General features: G+C 38.5%; 2 protein-coding genes across 2 annotated transcripts in view; one reads left to right on the top strand and one right to left on the bottom strand.

The window, feature by feature from the left end:
• Positions 1-19,642, bottom strand: part of PRTG (protogenin) — a 119,263-nt gene extending 99,621 nt beyond the window's left edge. Inside the window, exons 1-2 of the mRNA XM_055319580.1 lie at positions 19,549-19,642; positions 16,882-17,184 (exon numbers count right to left, since the gene is read on the bottom strand). Coding sequence (XP_055175555.1) covers positions 16,882-17,184; positions 19,549-19,642 — 397 coding nt within the window. The remainder of the gene's footprint in view (positions 1-16,881; positions 17,185-19,548) is intronic.
• On the top strand, positions 6,679-6,953 carry LOC129506132 (40S ribosomal protein S29-like). Its single transcript, XM_055319581.1, has one exon. The coding sequence runs from the start codon at positions 6,691-6,693 to the stop codon at positions 6,859-6,861; it is 171 nt and encodes a 56-aa protein (XP_055175556.1). The 5' UTR covers positions 6,679-6,690; the 3' UTR covers positions 6,862-6,953.
• Positions 19,643-20,346: the final 704 nt, after the last annotated feature.

Raw genomic sequence — 20,346 nt, 5'->3', positions numbered from 1 at the left:
CATTATCTATTATTTGGCAGTAATGTCAGATGCCATATGATTTCACTCATATAAAGAATTTAAAAAACAAAACAAATGATCATAGAGGAAAACCAAGAAACGGACTCATAACTATAGAGAACAAAGTGATGGTGACCAGAGGGGCGGTGGGGGGAGGGGAATGGGTTAACTAGGTGATGGGGATTAAGTAGTGCACCTATTGTGATGAGCACTGGACATTGTATTTAAGTGCTGAATTACTAAGTTGTACACATGAAACTCATATTACACTGTATGTTAACTCACTGGAATTTAAATGAAAACTTTAAAAAAAGCCATAGGGAGTAACACAAAAAATATGCAAAAAATAAGAAGAAAATAACAAGAAGAAAAAAACAAAATAAATTTAAAAAAAATAATAAGAAGAAGAGATGAATAAAGCCTAGCGTGAGACATCAATGAGCAGACCAACATATGCATTATGAGAGTTCTAGAAGGAATAGAGAGAAAATGGGTACAAAAGAATATTTGAACAAATAATGGCTGAAAACCTTTGAAATCTGATGAAAGAAGTAAATGTACATCGCAAAAAGTTCAATGAATTTCAAGTGGATAAATTAAAAGAGATCCACAAGGATATACATTTATAATCAAATGTTGCAAGATAAAAAGAAAATCAAGAAAACAGTGATAAAAGAAACTCATCACATATTTATTATTATTCCTCAAATAAGATTAATAGTTAATTTCTCATAGACTGTGGAGGCCAGAAGACAGTGGGGGTGACAAATTTAAAGTGACATAAAAAACTGTAAAACAAGAACTCCATATCCAGAAAAACTGTCCTTCAGAAAGGAGAGAGAAATTAAGACTTTCCAGATAAATGAATGCCAAGGCAGCATATTCCATTAGACATGGCCTATAAGAAATGCTAAGGGGAGTCCTTCAGATTGAAATGAATGGACAGTAGACAATAATTCAAAGCCATATAATGAAATAAAGATCTCCAACAAATGTAGCTAAATAGGCAAATACCGAAGTCAATATTATTCTATTTTTTGGTTTATACATCCGTTTCTTATTTCCCACATAATTTAAAAAACAAATAGATTTATATATATATATATATATATATATATATATATATATTTATATCTGTTTACTGGGCACACATGTATAAAGATGCAATGTATCATAATAACATTAAAGGAGACACTGAACTGCACAGAGCAGAATAAAAGTAAGGTGACATCAAGTCAAACTAGATTGTTAAAATGTAGGATATTAAGTGTAATCTCTATGGCAACCGCAAAGAAATATCTAAAAAATATGCACTAAAGGAAATGAAAAGGGAGTCACAAAGGCTCACTACCCAAAATCAACTAAACACAAAAAGAATGCAGTAATGAAAGAAAAGGACAAGAAAGGTACAAGACACTCAGAAAATAAATAGCAAAATGTAAGCAATCCTTCTTTATCAGTGACTATATTAAACATAAATGGATTAAACTATCAAAAGACAGAGGCTGGGAGAATGGATTAAAAAAACAGGATCAGGGATCCCTGGGTGGCGCAGTGGTTTGGCGCCTGCCTTTGGCCCAGGGCGCGATCCTGGAGACCCGGGATCGAGTCCCACGTAGGGCTCCCGGTGCATGGAGCCTGCTTCTGTCTCTGCCTCTCTCTCTCTCTCTCTCTCTCTCTATCATAAATAAACTAAAAAAAAAAAAACATAAAAAAAAAAAAAACAGGATCAAGGGGGATCCCTGGGTGGCTCAGCCGTTTCGCGCCTGCCTTTGGCCCAGGGCGTGATCCTGGAGTCCTGAGTCGGGCTCCCGGCATGGAGCCTGCTTCTCCCTCTCCTCTGCCTGTGTCTCTGCCTCTCTCTCTATGTCTATCATAAATAAATAAAAATATATTTAAAAAAAAAAACAGGATCAAAAAAAAAACAAAACCCAGGATCTAACTACATGCTGTCTACAAGATATTCACTTTATATCCAATGACATAAATACATTGAAAAAAGTTCCATAAATAGGACTGGAAAAGGTATTCCATGTAAGTGGTAATCAAAAGAGAGCTGGGGGCTGTACTAGTAGCAGACAAAAGCAACATTAAGTCAAAAACTGTTCTAAAAAACAAGGAGGACATTATATACTAATAAAAGGGTCAATTCATCAAGACCACTTAACAATTATAAACATATGTGCACCAAACAACAGAATCCCAATATAGATATGAAGCAAATACTGATAGAATTGAAGTGAGAAACAGTTTTATAGTAATAGTTGGAGACTTCAATACAGCACATTCAACAATGGATAGAACATCTAGACAGAAGAACAATATGGAAATGTAGGACTTGAGCGATACAGTATACTAATTAGACTTAATAGACACATAAAAACACTCTACCCAATAAGAGCAGAACACACATTCTCCTCAAATACACATGGAACATTCTGCAGGATAGACCATATGCTCAGTTGGAAAACAAGTCTCCATACATTTTTAAAGATTAAATTCATATAAGGTATCTTCTCCAATTACAGTGGAATGAAGCTAGAAATAAAAGAACAGAAGGAAAACTGGAAAAAATCACACACATGTGAAAATTAAACAACAAACTATTAATCAATGGGTCAAGAAAGGAAAGAAAGAGGGTAGGGTGAGGGGGGAGGAGGTGAAGAAAAAGAACAATAACAACTCCTCTGAGACAAATGAAAATGACAGTGCAGCAATACTCAATAGATCTGTAGCTGTAAATCCTACAATAAATAAGAAAAAAGATCTCAAATCAATAACTACATCTTGAAGAATTAGAAAAAAAAGCAAAAACTAAACTAAAAGCTAACAGAAGGAAGAATAAAGATTAGTAATGGAGATAAATGAAAGAGGCTAGAAAAACAACAAACAGGACCAAAAACTGGTTCTTTGAAAAGATGAACAAAATTGAAAAATGGTGAGCTAGACTGACAAAGAAATAAAAATAAAAAAGGTATAAATAAAGAAATGAAAATGAGGACATTGCCACCAACTTTACAAAAATAAAAAAGATTGTAAGACAATATTATGAACAGTTGTATACCTACAATTTAGATGACCTATATGAAATGTACAAATTCTAAAACACATATTATCTACATGACTCAAAAAGTAATTAAAAATTGCAACAGCCTACAATGAGTAAAGGGACTGAATCAGTAACCAAAAACCTCCCAACTAAGAAACGTCCAGGACCAGATGGCTTGATTGGTGAATTCTACCAAACATTTAAATTAGAAATAACATCAATCTTCTCAAACTCTCCCAACAAATAGGATAGAACACTTCCTAACTCATTCTATGAACCCAACTCTAATACCAAAGCAGATCCATCACATGAAAATTACACACCAAGAAAATAAAATAACAGACCATCTTTATGAATATAGATACAAAGTCTCAAACTGGATCTAATGTCATATTAAAAAGATGGTATTGACCAAGTGAGATTTATCCCAGGAATTCAAAAGTGGATCAACAGAAAAAAATTAATCAATATAATATACAACATTAACAGAACAAGGAAAGAAACTATATGATCATCACAAATGATAAAGGAAAAGCAGTGAAAAAAAACCAACACCTTTTCATGATAAGACACCCAGAAAACTAGGAATATAATGGAACTTCCTCAACATGATAAATGGCATTTATGAAAAATCCATAGCTAACACCATACTTAATGGTGAAAGACAGAAAGCTTTTCCATATAATATATATATATATATATATATTTTTTTTTTTTTTTTTTTTTACAGGATGCCTGGGTGGCTCAGCAGTTGAGCGTCTGCCTTTGGCTCAGGGTGTGATCCTGGAGTTCCAGGATTGAAACCCACATCGGGCTCCCTGCACTGAGCCTGCTTCTTCCCCCTCTGCCTGTGTCTCTGCCTCTCTCTGTGTCTCTCATGAATAAACAAAATCTTCAAAAAAAAATTTTAAAGAAAAATACTCTATTTTTCAGTTTAGTTTCTCTTACATTAGACTGAGTAGCAAGTAAAGCAAACATTCTTCCACGTTGCCAGTCAAGTAATAGTCTCAAAAGGGGGTAACATGAACAAGATTTTTCAAGAGCAAAAGGAAAATAAGGTCCCATTTCCCAGTTGAGTGTTATTTCTACAACTCCTACCAAAAAACAAGACAAACTCGAGGTCATCAGAAACCTAGTGTCCTTTAGGAAAAAACATGCACATGAAAACTCTACCACCAGGTAGAGTAATTCAGGTACAAAATGCAAACACTTTGTTTACTTGACAAGTGATATATTCTTCACTTGGTAAGAGTTATGACAAGTTCTGCAAAACTGCTTGAAATAAGTTTTGTTAGTACCTTGTATGTTACACATATAAGCACTTTCTCATCAGATGTTACCGTCTTTGTGGTGCTAGTAGCCATATTTCTGCTTTAGGAACAGGATGTGCAGACTATTCAACACTGTACTAGAAGTTCACATCAGAGGAATTAGATAAGAAAAAGATATAAAAGGCATCCTAATTGGGGGAAAAAAGTAAAACAATATCTTTCACAGATAACATGATTCTATATATAGAAAATTCCAAAGAATCTACAAGAAAGCTACTAAAGTTAATAAATGAACTCAGAAGAGTTTCGGGTATAAGATCAACACACATAAAGTCATTGTGTTTATATACACCAACAATAAACTATTCCATTTGCAATAGCATCTTAAAGAATAAAATACCTAGGTACAAATTTCATTTAAAAAGTGTAAGATTGGATCCCTGGGTGGCGCAGCGGTTTGGCGCCTGCCTTTGGCCCGGGCGCGATCCTGGAGACCCGGGATCGAATCCCACGTCGGGCTCCCAGTGCATGGAGCCTGCTTCTCCCTCTGCCTGTGTCCCTGCCTCTCTCTCTCTCTCTCTGTGTGTGACTATCATAAATAAATAAAAATTTTAAAAAAAGTGTAAGATTTGTAGACTGAAAACTATAAAACACTGCTAAAAGAAAATAAAGATCTAAATATGCAGAGGGATGTATTGTTCACGGACTGGAAATCTTAATATTGCTAAGACATCAATATTATCCAAAGTAATCTACACATTCAATGCAATCCATATCAAAATTCCAAGATTATTTTATGCAGAAATGGAAAAGCCAATCTAAAAATTTATATGGAATTGCAAGGGGCCATGAATAATAAAAAAAAAAGTCAAGAGAAAGATGAACAAAGTTGGAATACTCACATTTCTTGATTTAAAATTTACTGCAAAAAAATAAAATTTACTGCAAAGATACAATAATCAAAATAGCATGAGACCAACAGGATAGCACCAACCATCCAGAAATAAATCCTATAAACCTATAGTTAATTGATTTCAACAAGGATGTCAAATCCATTCAATAAGGAATGAAGTCTCTTCAATGAATGGTGCCCGACAACTGGATTTTCACATGTGGAGTGAAACATGCGAAGCTAAACCCTTACCACTGGATTTGGTAATAGATTTTTAGGTCTAACAACAAAACCACAAGCAACAAAAGAAAACATAAATTGAATTTAATCAAAATTTAAAACTTTGTGCATCGAAAGACATCAAGAAAATGAAATGACAAAATACAGAACTGGAGAAAATATCTGCAAATCATTATAACTGATAAAATGAATATCCAGATTATGGGAAAAAAATCCCAAAACCCAACAACAATAAAAAAAATCAAAAGCCCAATTTTTAAAAATGGGCACTAGATATTTCTCCAAAGAAAATATATAAATGGCCAATAAGTACATGAAAAGATCATTAGTCATTAGGGAAATGCAAATCAAAACCACAATGAGAACACTTCATACTGTGGGATGATAATAATAATAATGAAAATAATAAGCATTGGCATGGACATGGAAAGCTGAATCCCTTGGACATTGCTGGTGGGAATGTAAAATGGTGCAGCAACTATGGAAAATAGGTGACTCCCCAAAAGGTTAAATGTAGAATTACCATATGATCTAGCAACTCCACTCCTAGGCATACGCCCAAAAGTGGTGAAAACAGGAACACGGATACTTGTATGCCAACGTTCACTGCAGAATTATTCACAAGAGCCAAAAGAAAGAAAAATCCAATTATCCATCAACAGATAACTAGATAAATATAACATGGGTATATTATACAATGGAACCTTCCTCAACCATGAAAATGAAGTACCAGTACGTGCTACAATATGGATGAAACTTGAAAATACTAGGCTAAGTGAAAGAAGCCAGACACAAAACTTCACATATTGTACAATTCTTCTTTTATGATATGTCTACAATAGGCAAATCTACAGAGACAGAAACCAGATTCATGGTTCCAGGGTATAGGTGAAGAAAGAACTGGGAAGTGTGGGGTTTCTTTTTGGAGTGAAAGATATATTCTGAAATTAGATAATGGTGATAGATGTATTAAACCCACAGAATTACACACTTTCAAAAGGTAAACTTTGTGATATGTGAATTCTACCTCAATAAAACTGCTGCTAAAGAAAAAAAAATGTCCACACTAGACATAGGCTATCACTATGCCCCTCTTTCGAAGCAATAATAATAATAATGACACATAGTCAATCATTTATTTAAATTTCAACCTTTTGACTACAAGAGAGCCTCACTCCATTGAAGGTTATTTAAAGATACAATGAGTCCTTTTGCCTCGTTGCATCCGAAAGAGCAAGATGGGTCACCAGCAGCTCTACTGGAGCCACCCAAGGAAGTCTGGCCAGGGCTCTCGTTCTTGCTGTGTCTGTTCAAACCAGCATGGTCTGATCTGGAAATACGGCCTCAACGTGTGCCGCCAGTGTTTCCGTCAGTACGCCAAGGATATAGGCTTCATTAAGTTGGATTAAGTGAACTTCCTTGAATGGGTCATCCAAGATACCTACCTTAACTGCAGATGTCCAAGATACCTACTTTGATGCTGACTCATTGTACATAAAATAAAAATACTCCAATTATGAAAAGAAATAAAGATACAATGAAAATCTGCTTTAGCTCAAACTTTCATTTGTACAGATATAGCAACAAATGCTGAACCTCTAAAAGGACTGGAGCTCAATCTCCCTGCATTGAGGTTATACTCAGGATAAAATAGAAACATATTATTGATTTTATTTGAAAATTGCCTATTTACTACATCAACACAACAAAGTCTTATACAGCAGTAAAGGGTGAGCTGCACAATGATAAAGTCATACTTTAAAATAAATATTCAGAAATTAAACGTGTCTTTTATATCAGGGTCAGTTCCACTACTATTCTCTTTTCTATATTCGGGATTAGATGAGATATATTTGAATATATAGAGACACATTTTCACACAATACACAGGAGAAAATCTTTACCTAATACTGCAAATTCATGACTAGAATCAGCACACCTGAGATCTAGTAGTTGTATCCTTGGGCAAGGCACCGGTCACTTCTCTATTGACCAACTTGTAATTTCTCAATGTACCATTTGCTAAGCAATAAAGTTCTCTCCCTAAATATCATAGCTTCCAAGTTGACATCTGGCATACTGAAAATTAAACTTAAATTTCACAAAGTTTCTTCTGCCTATATACTATCTTTCATGCATTATTACAGATTTCTAAAAATGTAGTAAATCATCGAGGTAAAGATACTTTCAAGCTTTGAAGAAATCGTTCCATCACTGGGATAACTTTTGGTAAAAATTTTGGTAATCTTACTACTTTACTGAGTTTGGTCCCTATGACAGAGCATGGAAATGTGACTTTCTTGAATACATAAAAAGTGAATTATTTTTATTAAAATAAAAACAGTAAATACATCTGTTGCAATTATTTAAGAAAAGCTGTAATCTCTTTAAAAAGAAATGCCAAAATGGCAATACCAACATCAAAGCATTTTTTTCCTATTATGTGTTCACTTTGAGGTCAATATTTTAATTGGAGTTACTTTAAATCCAATCAGAGGGGCTCAAGCTAACTCAGTTTGAAAGCTGAGGGAAAAATTAAACCTTATCATTCTTAATAGGACTTGGTGGTGGGTGGGGGCAGGCAGTATAATCTATTTCTACTAAAACACTAATAATACATTAGCAAAACTCTGTTAAGATGAAATTGGCACTATTTCTTTTAAACACTGAGTCAATAAACATCAGAATACACAATTAATTAGCCAAAGCAGACACATTTGTAAAGCTATACCTCTTGCGTACTATGTCAACCTTCAAAGAGTACAACTATTATGAACTTCCCAGGGCCAGGCAACGTAATTTATTTTGATTTATTTTTCTGACTTAAGTCAGAAAATAGTACTAGTTCAAATTATCAGTATTGGTTTAAGACTTCACCCCACCAAAAGTAGATTCTCCTATGATACATGGCAAGAGTATGAATTCTTAAAAGTACCAAGTTAAATAATGGCCAAGCTACTTTAATTTTTTTCTCAGTGACTTAAATGGCTCTCTTAAATTTTTTCTCAGTGACTTAAATGTGTGATTTAACTCAGTCTTATAAAAAAATATAATTTACTGGCCATTTTCTCAGAATTACAATAACAGAATTACAAAAATAAGGGTACTGTGTTGCTGAACACCTGTGCCCCCTCCTTTTTGTCCAGCTGCCCATTTTTACAGGTAACACAAAGTAGGGATCAGAATGATTAAGTAATTTGTCTAAAGTCGTATAAATCATCAGCAATGGAGAAGACATAAATGATTGGCTCTCTTGCCTTTTGTCATTCTGTTTTTCCACTGCAGCTCCCAGTAACTCAATAAAAATATATAGCAGCACTAAGAATATTTACCAGATATTGGTACCTGTCAACTTCGTAATTTCTTTATGAAAGCACAAGAACAAGAAAACAAGAACTCAAGAACATTAAAATTCTGTTTTACACAACTATTATTTTCCTTAAATATAAGGAAATGTACATTTTTCTCTTCTAGTTTGAACTGATGATTTGTTCTACTCAAAGCACTTTTTTGGAGTAGAACACATGGTACTGAATGTTCAGTCATCCGTGCTCAGGACTAGAGCCACTCATTAAAAGATTCTGCTTTCTCCTTTATCCATCTCAACTGTCACTTGAGCTACCACCAGTGGCTACTGGCCTCCACAGGTGACCAATTACCTATGGGAACAATCTTAACTTTTACTGTCATAAAAAAGCTAACCAAAATGAAACCAAACACAAAAAATGATACCTTGAGAAAGATGAGGACTATGCAATCCCTGCGTACTACTACTAAGTAATCTAAAACAAGCATTTGTCATGACAACCACTCAAAATTTGTCTGCAACTTTCTGCATACTAGTTAACATAGTACGTATGGTGTTTAACTCTTACTTGTTGATGCCCTCTCAAGACACTACCATCCTTACATCATTATCTAGAGGAAGTTAAATTGTTTTTGCCCCAAATAAGTCTATGGTACCGTTGAATTAGCTGAAAAGATTTCTGTTAACCATTCACCCAGAGAACCACCTACCACACAGCAAATGTAATTCTCTGGACTATTAATCTCATACAGTTTTACTTGTCTCCATGCAGAGCATCACAAAAGATGTTCTTTAACATTTGCTACACATGGAGATTTCTCCTATCTTTTTCAACACTGGAGCCCATCACATCAAGAATATACAATGTACTGAGTAAACAGAGTTAAGTGAAATTTGCATTTACGCTTTGTCTAGATATCCTCAAGAAAAGATCTAAAATACTGAAATCAAAATGAATGGACCTATAGAAGGATGAACTCTTAATATCAGGTTTCAATGTGCCATGTGTGGAAAAGGAATGAAGAGGCAATATCACCCCCACTTAGACAAACAATGACTGAGACACATTTTTTTTAAATCAAGCTTTCTTCACAATACTTAAAAATAATAACTGGTTCTCCAATCAATACATTTAGCATTATTAACACCAAAAGCTTAGATTATCAAACATAAGACAGAAACAGTTAAAATGGCCCAGTACCAACTTGGAAAAAAAATTTCTACCTCTTCAGAAACAAAGTAGTTGGGATCCCTGGGTGGCGCAGCGGTTTGGCGCCTGCCTTTGGCCCAGGGCGCTATCCTGGAGACCTGGGATCGAGTCTCACGTCGGGCTCCCGGTGCATGGAGCCTGCTTCTCCCTCTGCCTATGTCTCTGCCTGTGTGTGTGTGTGTGTGTGTGTGTGTGTGTGTGTGACTATCATAAATAATAAATAAAAAAAATTTAAAAAAAAGAAAGAAAGTAGTTCTTAACCAGGATGATTTTGCCTCCCAAAACACATTTTTTTGTTGTTACAAATGCAGTGGTGGGGAGGCGGGGATGCTACTGGACTGGCATCTGGTATGTAGAGGCCAGGGATGCTGATGTACATTCTAGACTGCATAAGACAGTGTCCATAATGAAGAATTATCTAGCCCCAAATGTTGATTGCACCAAGGCTGAGAAGAAATCCTGAGGAATGTAACCCACAGTAGTAATACAGTCTCCACTTTTTTAAGTTGGTGAAGATCCATTTTGAGTAGTACTAAAAAGACTACAAAACAGTGACAATAAAAAGGCCATTTTGGAGGATTACTCCCAAAGGATACAATTTAGAGAAAGTAGTCTTTATAAAGTAGCATCATTAAAAAACAAAACAAAACAAAACAAAAACAAACTATCAAACTGTTCTAAACAGGAGTTTATTATCATTTCATAAATTAAATTATTAGAAGAAAATTTCCTTGAGATGCCTGGGTGGCTAAGTTAGTTAAGCATCAAACTCTTGATCTCAGCTCAGGTCTTGATCTCAGGGTCCTGAGTTCAAGCCCTGCACTCAGCTCCACATCAGCATGGAGCCTACTAAGAAAGAAAGCGAGAGAAAGAAAAATTTCCTTTCTATCAGTTCTAAGAAATAAGCCCATTGAGGACACAAGTTTGAAACAATGATTGCAATCTCCAACAGTCACTTAATTAACCTAGCCACAGATGCTAAACCTATTAAAAAATGTATATACATAAACATGAGAAAAGGGCAAGCCTCCCAGAAACTGAAAAAACAAACATTTTTAATTCATGCCTTCTGCTCAGCCTATAAAAATTTGGCTTTTAACACTCATCAAAAGCAGTTTCTGAGAACCAGAGGTTGAAAGAAGAAAAAAACAAGGAATGTAAAAGTCAGGAAAGCATTTGTCAGATTACTGTCAGAGACCTTTGTGAGGATGACACCTTTATCCTCTGCAATACATATCCCTAGAGCGATTCACTTGGCTTCAGGATTACAGCCACTGAAGGTAATTTAGTACATTTTTACCTTTTTGCACATCACTATTGTCAATTGCTGACTGTGAGCTTGTTCCGTGCAGATTACTACGTTAAGGCCAACATTGCTTCAATTACTACAACTGTGTTTTCTTCCTCTCTTATTTATCAGCTTTAAATGATGAGCTTAAAAAATGCTTTTCCAAAGAGTCTGAACACTCAGAAGTATTAAAATAGTCCTGGAGGTGAAAAATTGGGGGTACAATTTTTAGGTTTCCTCTTGAAACATGTCAATAATCACAGCTGTTCTTAAAATTCAAGTATGATCCTCAACAAAATGGCTAACATTATTATTTTTCATGAGTCATTACTAATTTAAAAGCTAAAAGTAAAAAAAAAGTAAAAAAAATAAAAAAAATAAAAATAAAAGCTAAAAGTAATTCTAATTGAGTGAATCTGCCTAGGAGAGATAAAAATTATCTCTCAAAACTGTAGTCAGGGATATTAGGGTTTTCAAAAAGGTAACCTCAAATTATTTATTTATTAATCAAAATACTCCTTCAACTTAAAGTCCTGCTTAAAATATTTGTTTTTGTGGGTTTTTTTGGTGTGGGTTTGTTTTGTTGTTTTGTTTTGTTTTTAGTTTATTTTGCGATTCCTTTAAATTGCTCTGGACTCCATCAATAGGCCCAGCTGTTAAATTCAGGAGCAATGACAACAAATCCCTTGGCAAACAACTGCTGAGCATGAGACCCTTTCTTTAGAATAATCAGAGATAGTTGACAAAAAAGGGCCATACCAAATGCCCTTTCAAAATTTCATTAAGAAGCTGAACAGAAATAAAATAAACACATTTATATAGATCCTTTTTTTCCCATTTATATACATCTTAAAGCAAATTATAATTCTACCCTCCAGTGGATCCTGCTTGGTTATAAAATTAAAAATCCAACAATTCTGAAAAACAGTGAGATAGTGTTACAGATGATGAGAAATGATGAGAAATGATCCTCACTTAATCAAGTGCAAAGTGGGAAAAACTGGTTCTATTATCCAGAGATTATCAGGTACCTGATAAACCTTTTAAGAAGACAGACTGAAAGAACCAAGTGTCATTGTACATAAGCCTGTAGAACTTCATGTGCTTTTACTTCCCTGGCTTAAGCAATTGTAAGATGGTCAATTTTTAAGTTAAACATGTACTCTTGAATCATAACCCCTTCTCTTTAAAGATGACTTTCCTTGGATCTCAGAAAGAATCTTCTGAACCTTATCTACAGTGTTGGCAGATTGGTCTCTCAAATACCTCAATTCTATCTTATTTTTCTGAAATCAAATGACTTTTGTGTTACCTCTACTGAAATTAGGGCAGGTAACTTAACAGCTTGAAGTGAATATGCTCACATGTAAGAGATGTTTCCCTTTACAGCATCCACAAATCTCACTCAATAAGTGACAATGTAGCAAAATCTCATCCATCGTGGGTCTTAGATCATTAATAAAATTCAAAATGTAGGCTAATAGTCTCATAGCTCTTTCTCTTTTCAATCACCCACCTTATTTTTTTAACATGAGTCATTAAATGTTCTCAATATATTTTTACTCATTTTAAGACCAACTTTGGCCTATAATTTATATCTATAATTTATATACTACTCTTTAAAATAGAAGCCATACTCATAGAACAGTTTTTCATTCATCTAACAACAAAAGTCCTCAAGTTTCACCTCCTTTTAAACTGAAGTGATAAACGTTTTATTCATGGAAAACAAGCTACATCCTTTTAAAGGAAATCACTATTGCTGTGTAGAGATATAGACCACTTCCCCCACCCCAGCTTTTCACATGCAAAAATGAACCTCAAAATCTTTAGGGGAAAAAAATCATCATAAAGTTACAATACAATAATGGTCTTCCAGTTAACAAATGCTCTCTTAAAAAAAAAGATTTTTCACCCAAGTGAACGGTCCTGAAATACCTAAGAAATATAAACTGGCTTTATGTTCTCTTTCCCTCTATCCTTAGACTTCAATTTCCACCTTTTATGGAAAGGAAATAAACAACCAGCTTCCTGTTCAATCACTAGCTTACAGCCAGTCTTTTACACATCATAGAACACAACCCGCCTCCTCCTTTACTTCTCTCAAACGTCTCTTATCTTAATTTAAACTTGCTGAAATATGAGACCATTTTACCACACTAATGCTTTCCTATGAAATTTATCTTAATGTTAAGAATGCAAGAAACATCAAAATGTCCATAAATTATTTCTTATTCCTAAAATGTTTAAATTATTTACATACTGAACACTTAGCACCAGTGAAAGTGAAAACTGGATTTGCCAAAAGCTAAAAATATTGAAATTTATAGGAAATGGCTTGATCTTCTGTTCTTACTATTGTATACAACTAGAAAAAAGGGCCTCCCACATACTCTCCTTCCTATTCTAGTTTCATGAAATGTAAAATGGCTAAAATGTCTATCAATTAAAAGGATTACCTTTAAAAAAAACTAAATATTACTTTAACCCTATACTTTCCTTTAAAAATGGGATGCCTTAGAAAAACTAAGTTAGACAAATTCTTTTGTGCTTGGATGAACAACAGGAAAGCAAAGCCTCCAGGCCTTTGGGGAGGAACCTTGTCCCTGCAGCCGGCTCTGATGTGCTTGGGAGATAAGGCTCCATAGTGACACTTAAGGAAAGGCCTGTTCACATTTGAATTTCTGCATTCCTCAAGAACAATTCATGGCAATAACTAACTTTGCAGAAGAGCTACATGAAAGCTTTGGCCAATGAATGAGGGTCATCTGCTCTTTATCACAAGGGTAAACCTCATCCTGGCCAGTTTCTAACCTTTTAACCCTGTGAATTCCTAATTTACACATGAATAATGGAATTCTTGCCTAGAGAGCAACTTTCAGCTTCTAGTTCCTTAAGTTTAGAAACCAGGACTTGATTGCCTATGTGTTAAAAACTCTAAAACTTGCAGAGATTAAAGTTTTAGATTTTTAGAGGCTATATTATTACACTTCTGAAACAAAGATATGTTTTCTGACAAATCTTTGATCAGGAAATAAAAACAACATACTTGCACCCTGCTGCTATCAATAACTAGGAGAGAACTAGCTTTTTTAAAAAGCAAAACAGAATGCCCACTTAATGCCTATTCTCTTCCTGTTTAATATGTATAACATCTTTACCCTGAACCAAGGATAAAGTCATTTGAGCCTATGTCATTGGACATTGCTTTTTATTTTTTATTTTTTGAATTTTAAAAACATTTATTTGAGAGAGCGAGCACACACGAATGAGTGGGGTTGGGGTTGGGGTTGGGGGTGGTGGTGGAGCGCAGAGGGAGAGGGAGAAGCAGGCACCCCACTGAGCAGGGAGCCTGATAAGGACATTGCTTTTTAAATATCTAAACTAACTTTGTGAGTTCAGAATCTCTAAGTCTCATATTTCTAAAGAAAAATCTAAAACTATGCATTTTAAATCTGTAATACTGAATGCAATTTCCTAGCAAAATATCTCCACAGAGTTCAATAAAACATGTGCCTATGAAAAGTGTGGCCCCTACAACTGAGTACAGTTGACATGTAGCAGCCATGTCTACATATTTTCACTAAAATTAAGCTCTTGATACTAATTATATGAAAATTACTTCACCACAACAGTCTTCAAAACTATCATATCTAATAATATCCATAATTTTTACAGTTACACAAATCTAAAGAGTCTAAAAAAGACATACTAACCTTTGTTTCACTGTTAATAACACCTATTATACTATACAGACTTTAAAGCTCTATGTGTTTTCAAGGCATTTCTGGGTACCCTAGAATTTTGTCAGGCTTCTAAGGAGGTCCCAGAAATAATGTGTGGTCATGATAAATGCTTCATCCTTTCAAGGCCCATCTGCCCTCCTCCGCCTTTCTATCCTGCTCCTCTTCTCTCCGGCAAAGAAATACAAGCTACAATTCCTGGGTATGAAACATTTTCCACAATCCTGAAAAGGTGACAAAGTTACAACTCTATACAACACCTTTATGTTACACAAAAATTAAATGAACAGAACAAAGGCATTAAAAGCACACTATCTTGAAAACACAGAAAAACCATAAGTCAACAACAACAAAATGATTTTTGGCCAGTGATTATGGCAACAAAAAAAATGTTTATCAGAAATTTTCTCAGATTTTTGCCATTCTTGAGGGGGGAGGATAGAACTGGAAACTTTTCTACTTTTCTGATATATTTCAATGTTAAACTATCTTTGCTTGCAACTTATTTCTACAATTAATCATTACTGCACAAATAAATTAATAACATGGTAGCATAAATATGGTCATACACTGTTAAAAGTCAAAGTCACTTAGAAAACCCCTGCCAATGGCTTCCTAAATTTCACTTGTGTAGACTATTTCCTAAATAGTCTGAAGAAACTATTTCCTAAAGATTATGTCTTTATCTCAAGAGATCCCTCTTCCTATTGTTCATCCTGTAAATGATCAATTTGTCAAGATAGCACAAAATCTATCTTTTGTGGATTAACAAAAGAATGTAGCTAGAATACTTGTAAAAACTATTTTTAAGATACAGTTGTTGTGGTTTTAAGATTTGCATTGTCTATTGTCATCTTAAGTGTTGCATGTTTGATCCCCTGGAGAGATGGAAAACCTCAGTGGGAACAAGGAGTTGCCCATTCATCCTAGGCCCATCTTTACATTCAACAGTTATCAGGTCAACCACCAAGCACTGGATCACTTGGACAAATGGCTGATCTGATGGAGCTGTTAATACAAAGGAAATCATTAGACAGCAAACTTTATGACAACTGGAATAAAAGACGCAGATCTGGTTTAAATCCATTAGGCATAATATGGAAATGGCCTTAACCTCTTTCTCTCCCAGCAGAAAAAGGCTAGGAATACTTCAAAGGCTTGAGAGTTACTGACCAATGCTCTCTCAACAATTAAAAGGCAACAGGAGTGATCTTAAAGCACTCAGGGAAATGGAAGGTTGGGCTATAAGAAAGAGTTAGCATTCAAAGGCCATCTACAAAGCAGAAAGATTTGCTTGTGATTTTTAAATTTTGATTATTAATTTATGAAAGATGAGATTTTAAAACTTTCATTGCATTAGCCAAACTTTTACACCAAACTCTTTCTCATACACTTGTAAATTTATACAAAGCCACTTCTACAGGTTTAGGTGTTTGAAATCTTTTTTTTTTTTTAAGATTTTATGTATTTACTCATGAGAGACAGAGACGAGAGAGAGAGAGAGAGAGAGAGAGAAAGAGAGAGAGAGAGAGAGAGGCAAAGACACAGGCAGAGGGAGAAGCAAGCTCCATGCAGGGATCCCGATGTGGGACTCAATCCTGGGTCTCCAGGATCAAGACCTGGGCCAAAGGCAGAGACGCTCAACCACTGAGCCACCCAGTCATGCCTAGGTGTTTGAAATCTAACTTGACTTTCCTTCTCAATCATTCATTTAAATTTATATTTTTTCTTAGATTTTTCTCCATGCCTACCAACTACTACCTCCAGGAAAATTCTTTATGTTTGTGTGATGTGATTTTTAGAGTTAGCACACAGTGAATCACAAAATCATTAAAACACAGCAATGAAAAGCATCAAACAATGAAGAATTTATACACTTACTTGACAAGGTAAGATGTGCTTTTTGACTAAGAATGGCTCCATATTTGTTCATTGCCAAGCACTGATAAAATCCTTCATCAGACTGCTCTCCTCGCTTGCCTTCCACTTCACTGATGTATAAAGAGCCGTTAGACAGAACCTGGATCCGTTTATTTTCAGACACTTTTGCTCCATTTTTCAACCATGTGACCTTAATAGGAACTTCTCCATGAGCCTGGCAATCTAAAATGACTGGGTCCTTTCTTGTGACAGTTACATCCTGTGGTTCTTTTATAAAAAACAGTTCACTAAAGCACCACACTCCTATAAGGAAAAAAAGGGGGGGGGAAGCATATCCAGAATTATAGGTATAAAGCCATTTCTTAACACATAATTGTAAAACATATTCAGGGTGTAGCATGACAAAGTTTAAGAAACTATATTAGTTAACTGATAAACATCTTAATAAACCAATCTAAGTTTCAGCAAAACTTTTCAACAAATCAGAAAGAACATCTTCAACATTTATCTAAAAGCACAGGGAAGATTTCATGATCTTCTATGCCTTCTAAGAATCCAGTTCTCAAGCTTCTTGCTACAGTATCAAAATCATCAGGAAAACTCATGAGCACAAGCTGTTTGCTACTTTTACAAGCTTGTCAAAAAGATCTTGAACAGAGTAAGTCGTAAAAGTCTAATTTTACAAGAAATCATTAGCAAAACTCCAACTCTGTGAAAAAGGAAGTTTACTTCTTTGTCCCTTGAAGGGTTTTGGGCTCCTTGGCACCTACTCCTTTGGGAAGTGCATTTATCTTTTGTGACAAATTACAAGTTTGCATTTTTATATCTGTCCTTTACTGCAAGGACTCTGCCTCCTCTCCTTGAAAGAGATCAATTTACTTAATTTCTGCAGAGTAAGGTAGGTATTTAATGGACAGTTGACTTTGAAATGTTGGTTACTCTTGCTGATTGTACTCAGTGGGTGATCAGATTAGAAAACATTTATTTCCTCTTTCTTTCTTTCTTTCTTTCTTTCTCTTTCTTTTTTTCTTTCTTCTTTTCTCTTTTCTTTTCTTTTATTTTTAGAACTACTAACTGCTGGAAAAAAAATGTGTGACTAAATTGGTCCTTACTATCTAATAGGGATAGGAGATTGCTTAATCAACCAATACCCATTTTTATCAGAGCAGAGGAAAGGTTTTTACTCTAAGCATACCCATCGCCCTGGTCCCTGCCAGGAGAAAGCATCCGATGACTGCCTAATACCCTGTCACCTCCCGTACTGTGCGCAAAGGCCACCTGAAGTCTGGCATATTGATTGGGGAGTGTTAGAGGAGTCTGGGAACATTTCATCTTCCTTATGATGTTCTAAATACATGATTACAAATTCCCGGGACTGATCTGCTTCTCATCAAGGCAGGTCCTCGGAAACCTCACACACTAGCCGCACTCCCACGCTCGGGCTGCCGACTTCTGACACAAGCCCAGGGCGACGGGAGGACCCTCACAGCCTCGCGCTGCGAGGACCACTCCGGAAGGCGCCCATTGTGTTTCCGAGTCACATCTGACTTTGATCCTTTTCTCATGTTAACAGAACACCAACTCCTCCAGAAAAGATGAAAGTCCGGGGTTTGTGATCTGTAAATAAATAAAATAACCCCTTCTCCTGAACATCTCTCCTCCTCGCCCCCACCCCCACCCCCCGCAATCGTCACATCCACCTTACACTTTTTTTTTTTGTATCTCTTTGAAGATAAACCAATGCAGATGCAAACGATAAAAAAAAAATCAGTTCATCCAAGTTTGCATAAGGCTAACCTGAAGTTTGGAGGAATCTTCACATTGGTACACACCTCAGGGCCTGCTTCAAAATTCAAAATACCAAAAAAAAAAAAATTTCAAAATACCTGGAGGGGGGTTTGCGGAGGGGGGAGGGGGGTTTGCGGAGGGGGGGTCCTATTTAAATACTTCGTTTTCAGCTCTGGGTACCTTTCTCCCCTCCGGAGCACACACTGGCCACGCACCTTCCAGTCTTCTTGCCTTCCCCATCCCACCCCTCCCTTCTCCTCCTCTTTTGATCCGGATCCGAGAAAACGCGGGCACTAGGGGTGCTGCCCTGGACTCTGGTTCACCTATTTCTCTCCCCTGCCCTAAAAGGCGTATGTGTGGTCGGGGTGGGGGAACCCCGCTGCAAAAGGGGAAGCCGCGAGAAGCCGCGGCGCCCCCTGCGTGGCCAGGCTGCCACTAAGGAAACAATATAAATAAAGCCACGTGCGCCGCGGCGGCCGGGGCGGGAGGGCGGGAGGGCGGCGCGGAGCCGGGGCTGGCCGCCGAGGCGAGGACGCGGCCAGAGCCCGGACAATGGCGCGAGGAGAAGGGGGGGAGAGTGGACAGCGGGCGCCACGGCCACGCAGCCTGCCCCTCGGGGCGCGCAGCGCGGCGGCGCGGGTGCGGGGGACGCGCCCCCCGGAGCCCCCGCGGAGCCCCCGGGCCGCTCAGCCTCCAGCAGCGGCTCCCTACTGGCCGCAGGACGGGGCAGGGTCCGGCGGTCAGCTCGCCGCCGAGGACCCGGCAGCCCCCCGGCAGCCCCCCGGCAGCGCCCCCTCCGCCGTTCCCTCCTTCCCCAGCCCACTCGCGCCTGCTCACGCCCCACTGGCGCACAAGGAACGCAGGGGAAAGCGCGCCCACCTGGAGCGGAGCCGAGGAGCAGCAGGAGCAGGAGCGCGCGGAGCAGCATCCCTGGCGGCCGCAGCCGGGCGAGGGGTCGCGGAGAAGGCGCCATTCAGCGGGGCCGCGCGGGCATGCTCCCCGGTCCGCCCCGCCGCCGCTGCCCGCCCGCCGCCCCGCCGCCCCGCCGCCCCCGGGCTCCCCGCGCCGCCGCCCCCGGGCTCCCCGCGCGCAGCCTGGGCTTCCCGCTCGCGCTCCGGCGTGGCCTGGCCTGGCCTGGCGGGCGGCGGGCTCTGCAGGCCGCGGAGAGGCCGGCGCACGGACACCCGCTCGCGGGAGGCGGGGGGCCCGAGAGTCCGGCCTGGGGGCGGAGTGAGGCGGCGGCTGCAGGGGGCGGGGGCGGGGGCGGGGGCGGGGGAGTGGACAGCGCCGCTGCCGGCCTGGGGACTACTTTCTACATCTGGCCCCTGGTCTGGGGACCGCGAGGTCGGCGCGGCCGGCGGAGGGAGACGCCGGGAGGGGGCCCCGGGGCGGCCCCGCGGGGAGGGGGCGGGCCCCGCCGGACAATGCACCTGGGGGTCAAGCCCCGGCTGAGGGTCCCCGGCCCGCGGCCCCGCCCCCGTCGAGGCCGGAGCCACAAAGGCCGAGCCCCGCGGCCCGGGCTGCCCGGGGGCCCCTCTCCCGCCCGCGTGTTTGGGATTCGGGGAAGGAGGGGGCGCGGCGGGGGAGGGATGGTGCTGAGAGACTTGGAGAGGCCGGAGACTTTTCCCCTGATGGCCCCCGCCCATCCCCCGCCTTGCCTCGCACGCCGAGGCCCTG

The sequence above is a fragment of the Nyctereutes procyonoides genome, unplaced genomic scaffold, assembly GCF_905146905.1.
Source record: "Nyctereutes procyonoides isolate TBG_1078 unplaced genomic scaffold, NYPRO_anot_genome, whole genome shotgun sequence".
Lineage (NCBI taxonomy): Eukaryota > Metazoa > Chordata > Mammalia > Carnivora > Canidae > Nyctereutes > Nyctereutes procyonoides.
The sequence above is the reverse complement of the archived record's forward strand: the minus strand, read 5'-3'. Positions and strand labels throughout refer to the sequence as shown.

Bases quoted from the DNA above. Each gene is read 5' to 3' on its own strand.
- LOC129506132 (XM_055319581.1), top strand. From the start codon at position 6,691: ATGGGTCACCAGCAGCTCTACTGGAGCCACCCAAGGAAGTCTGGCCAG.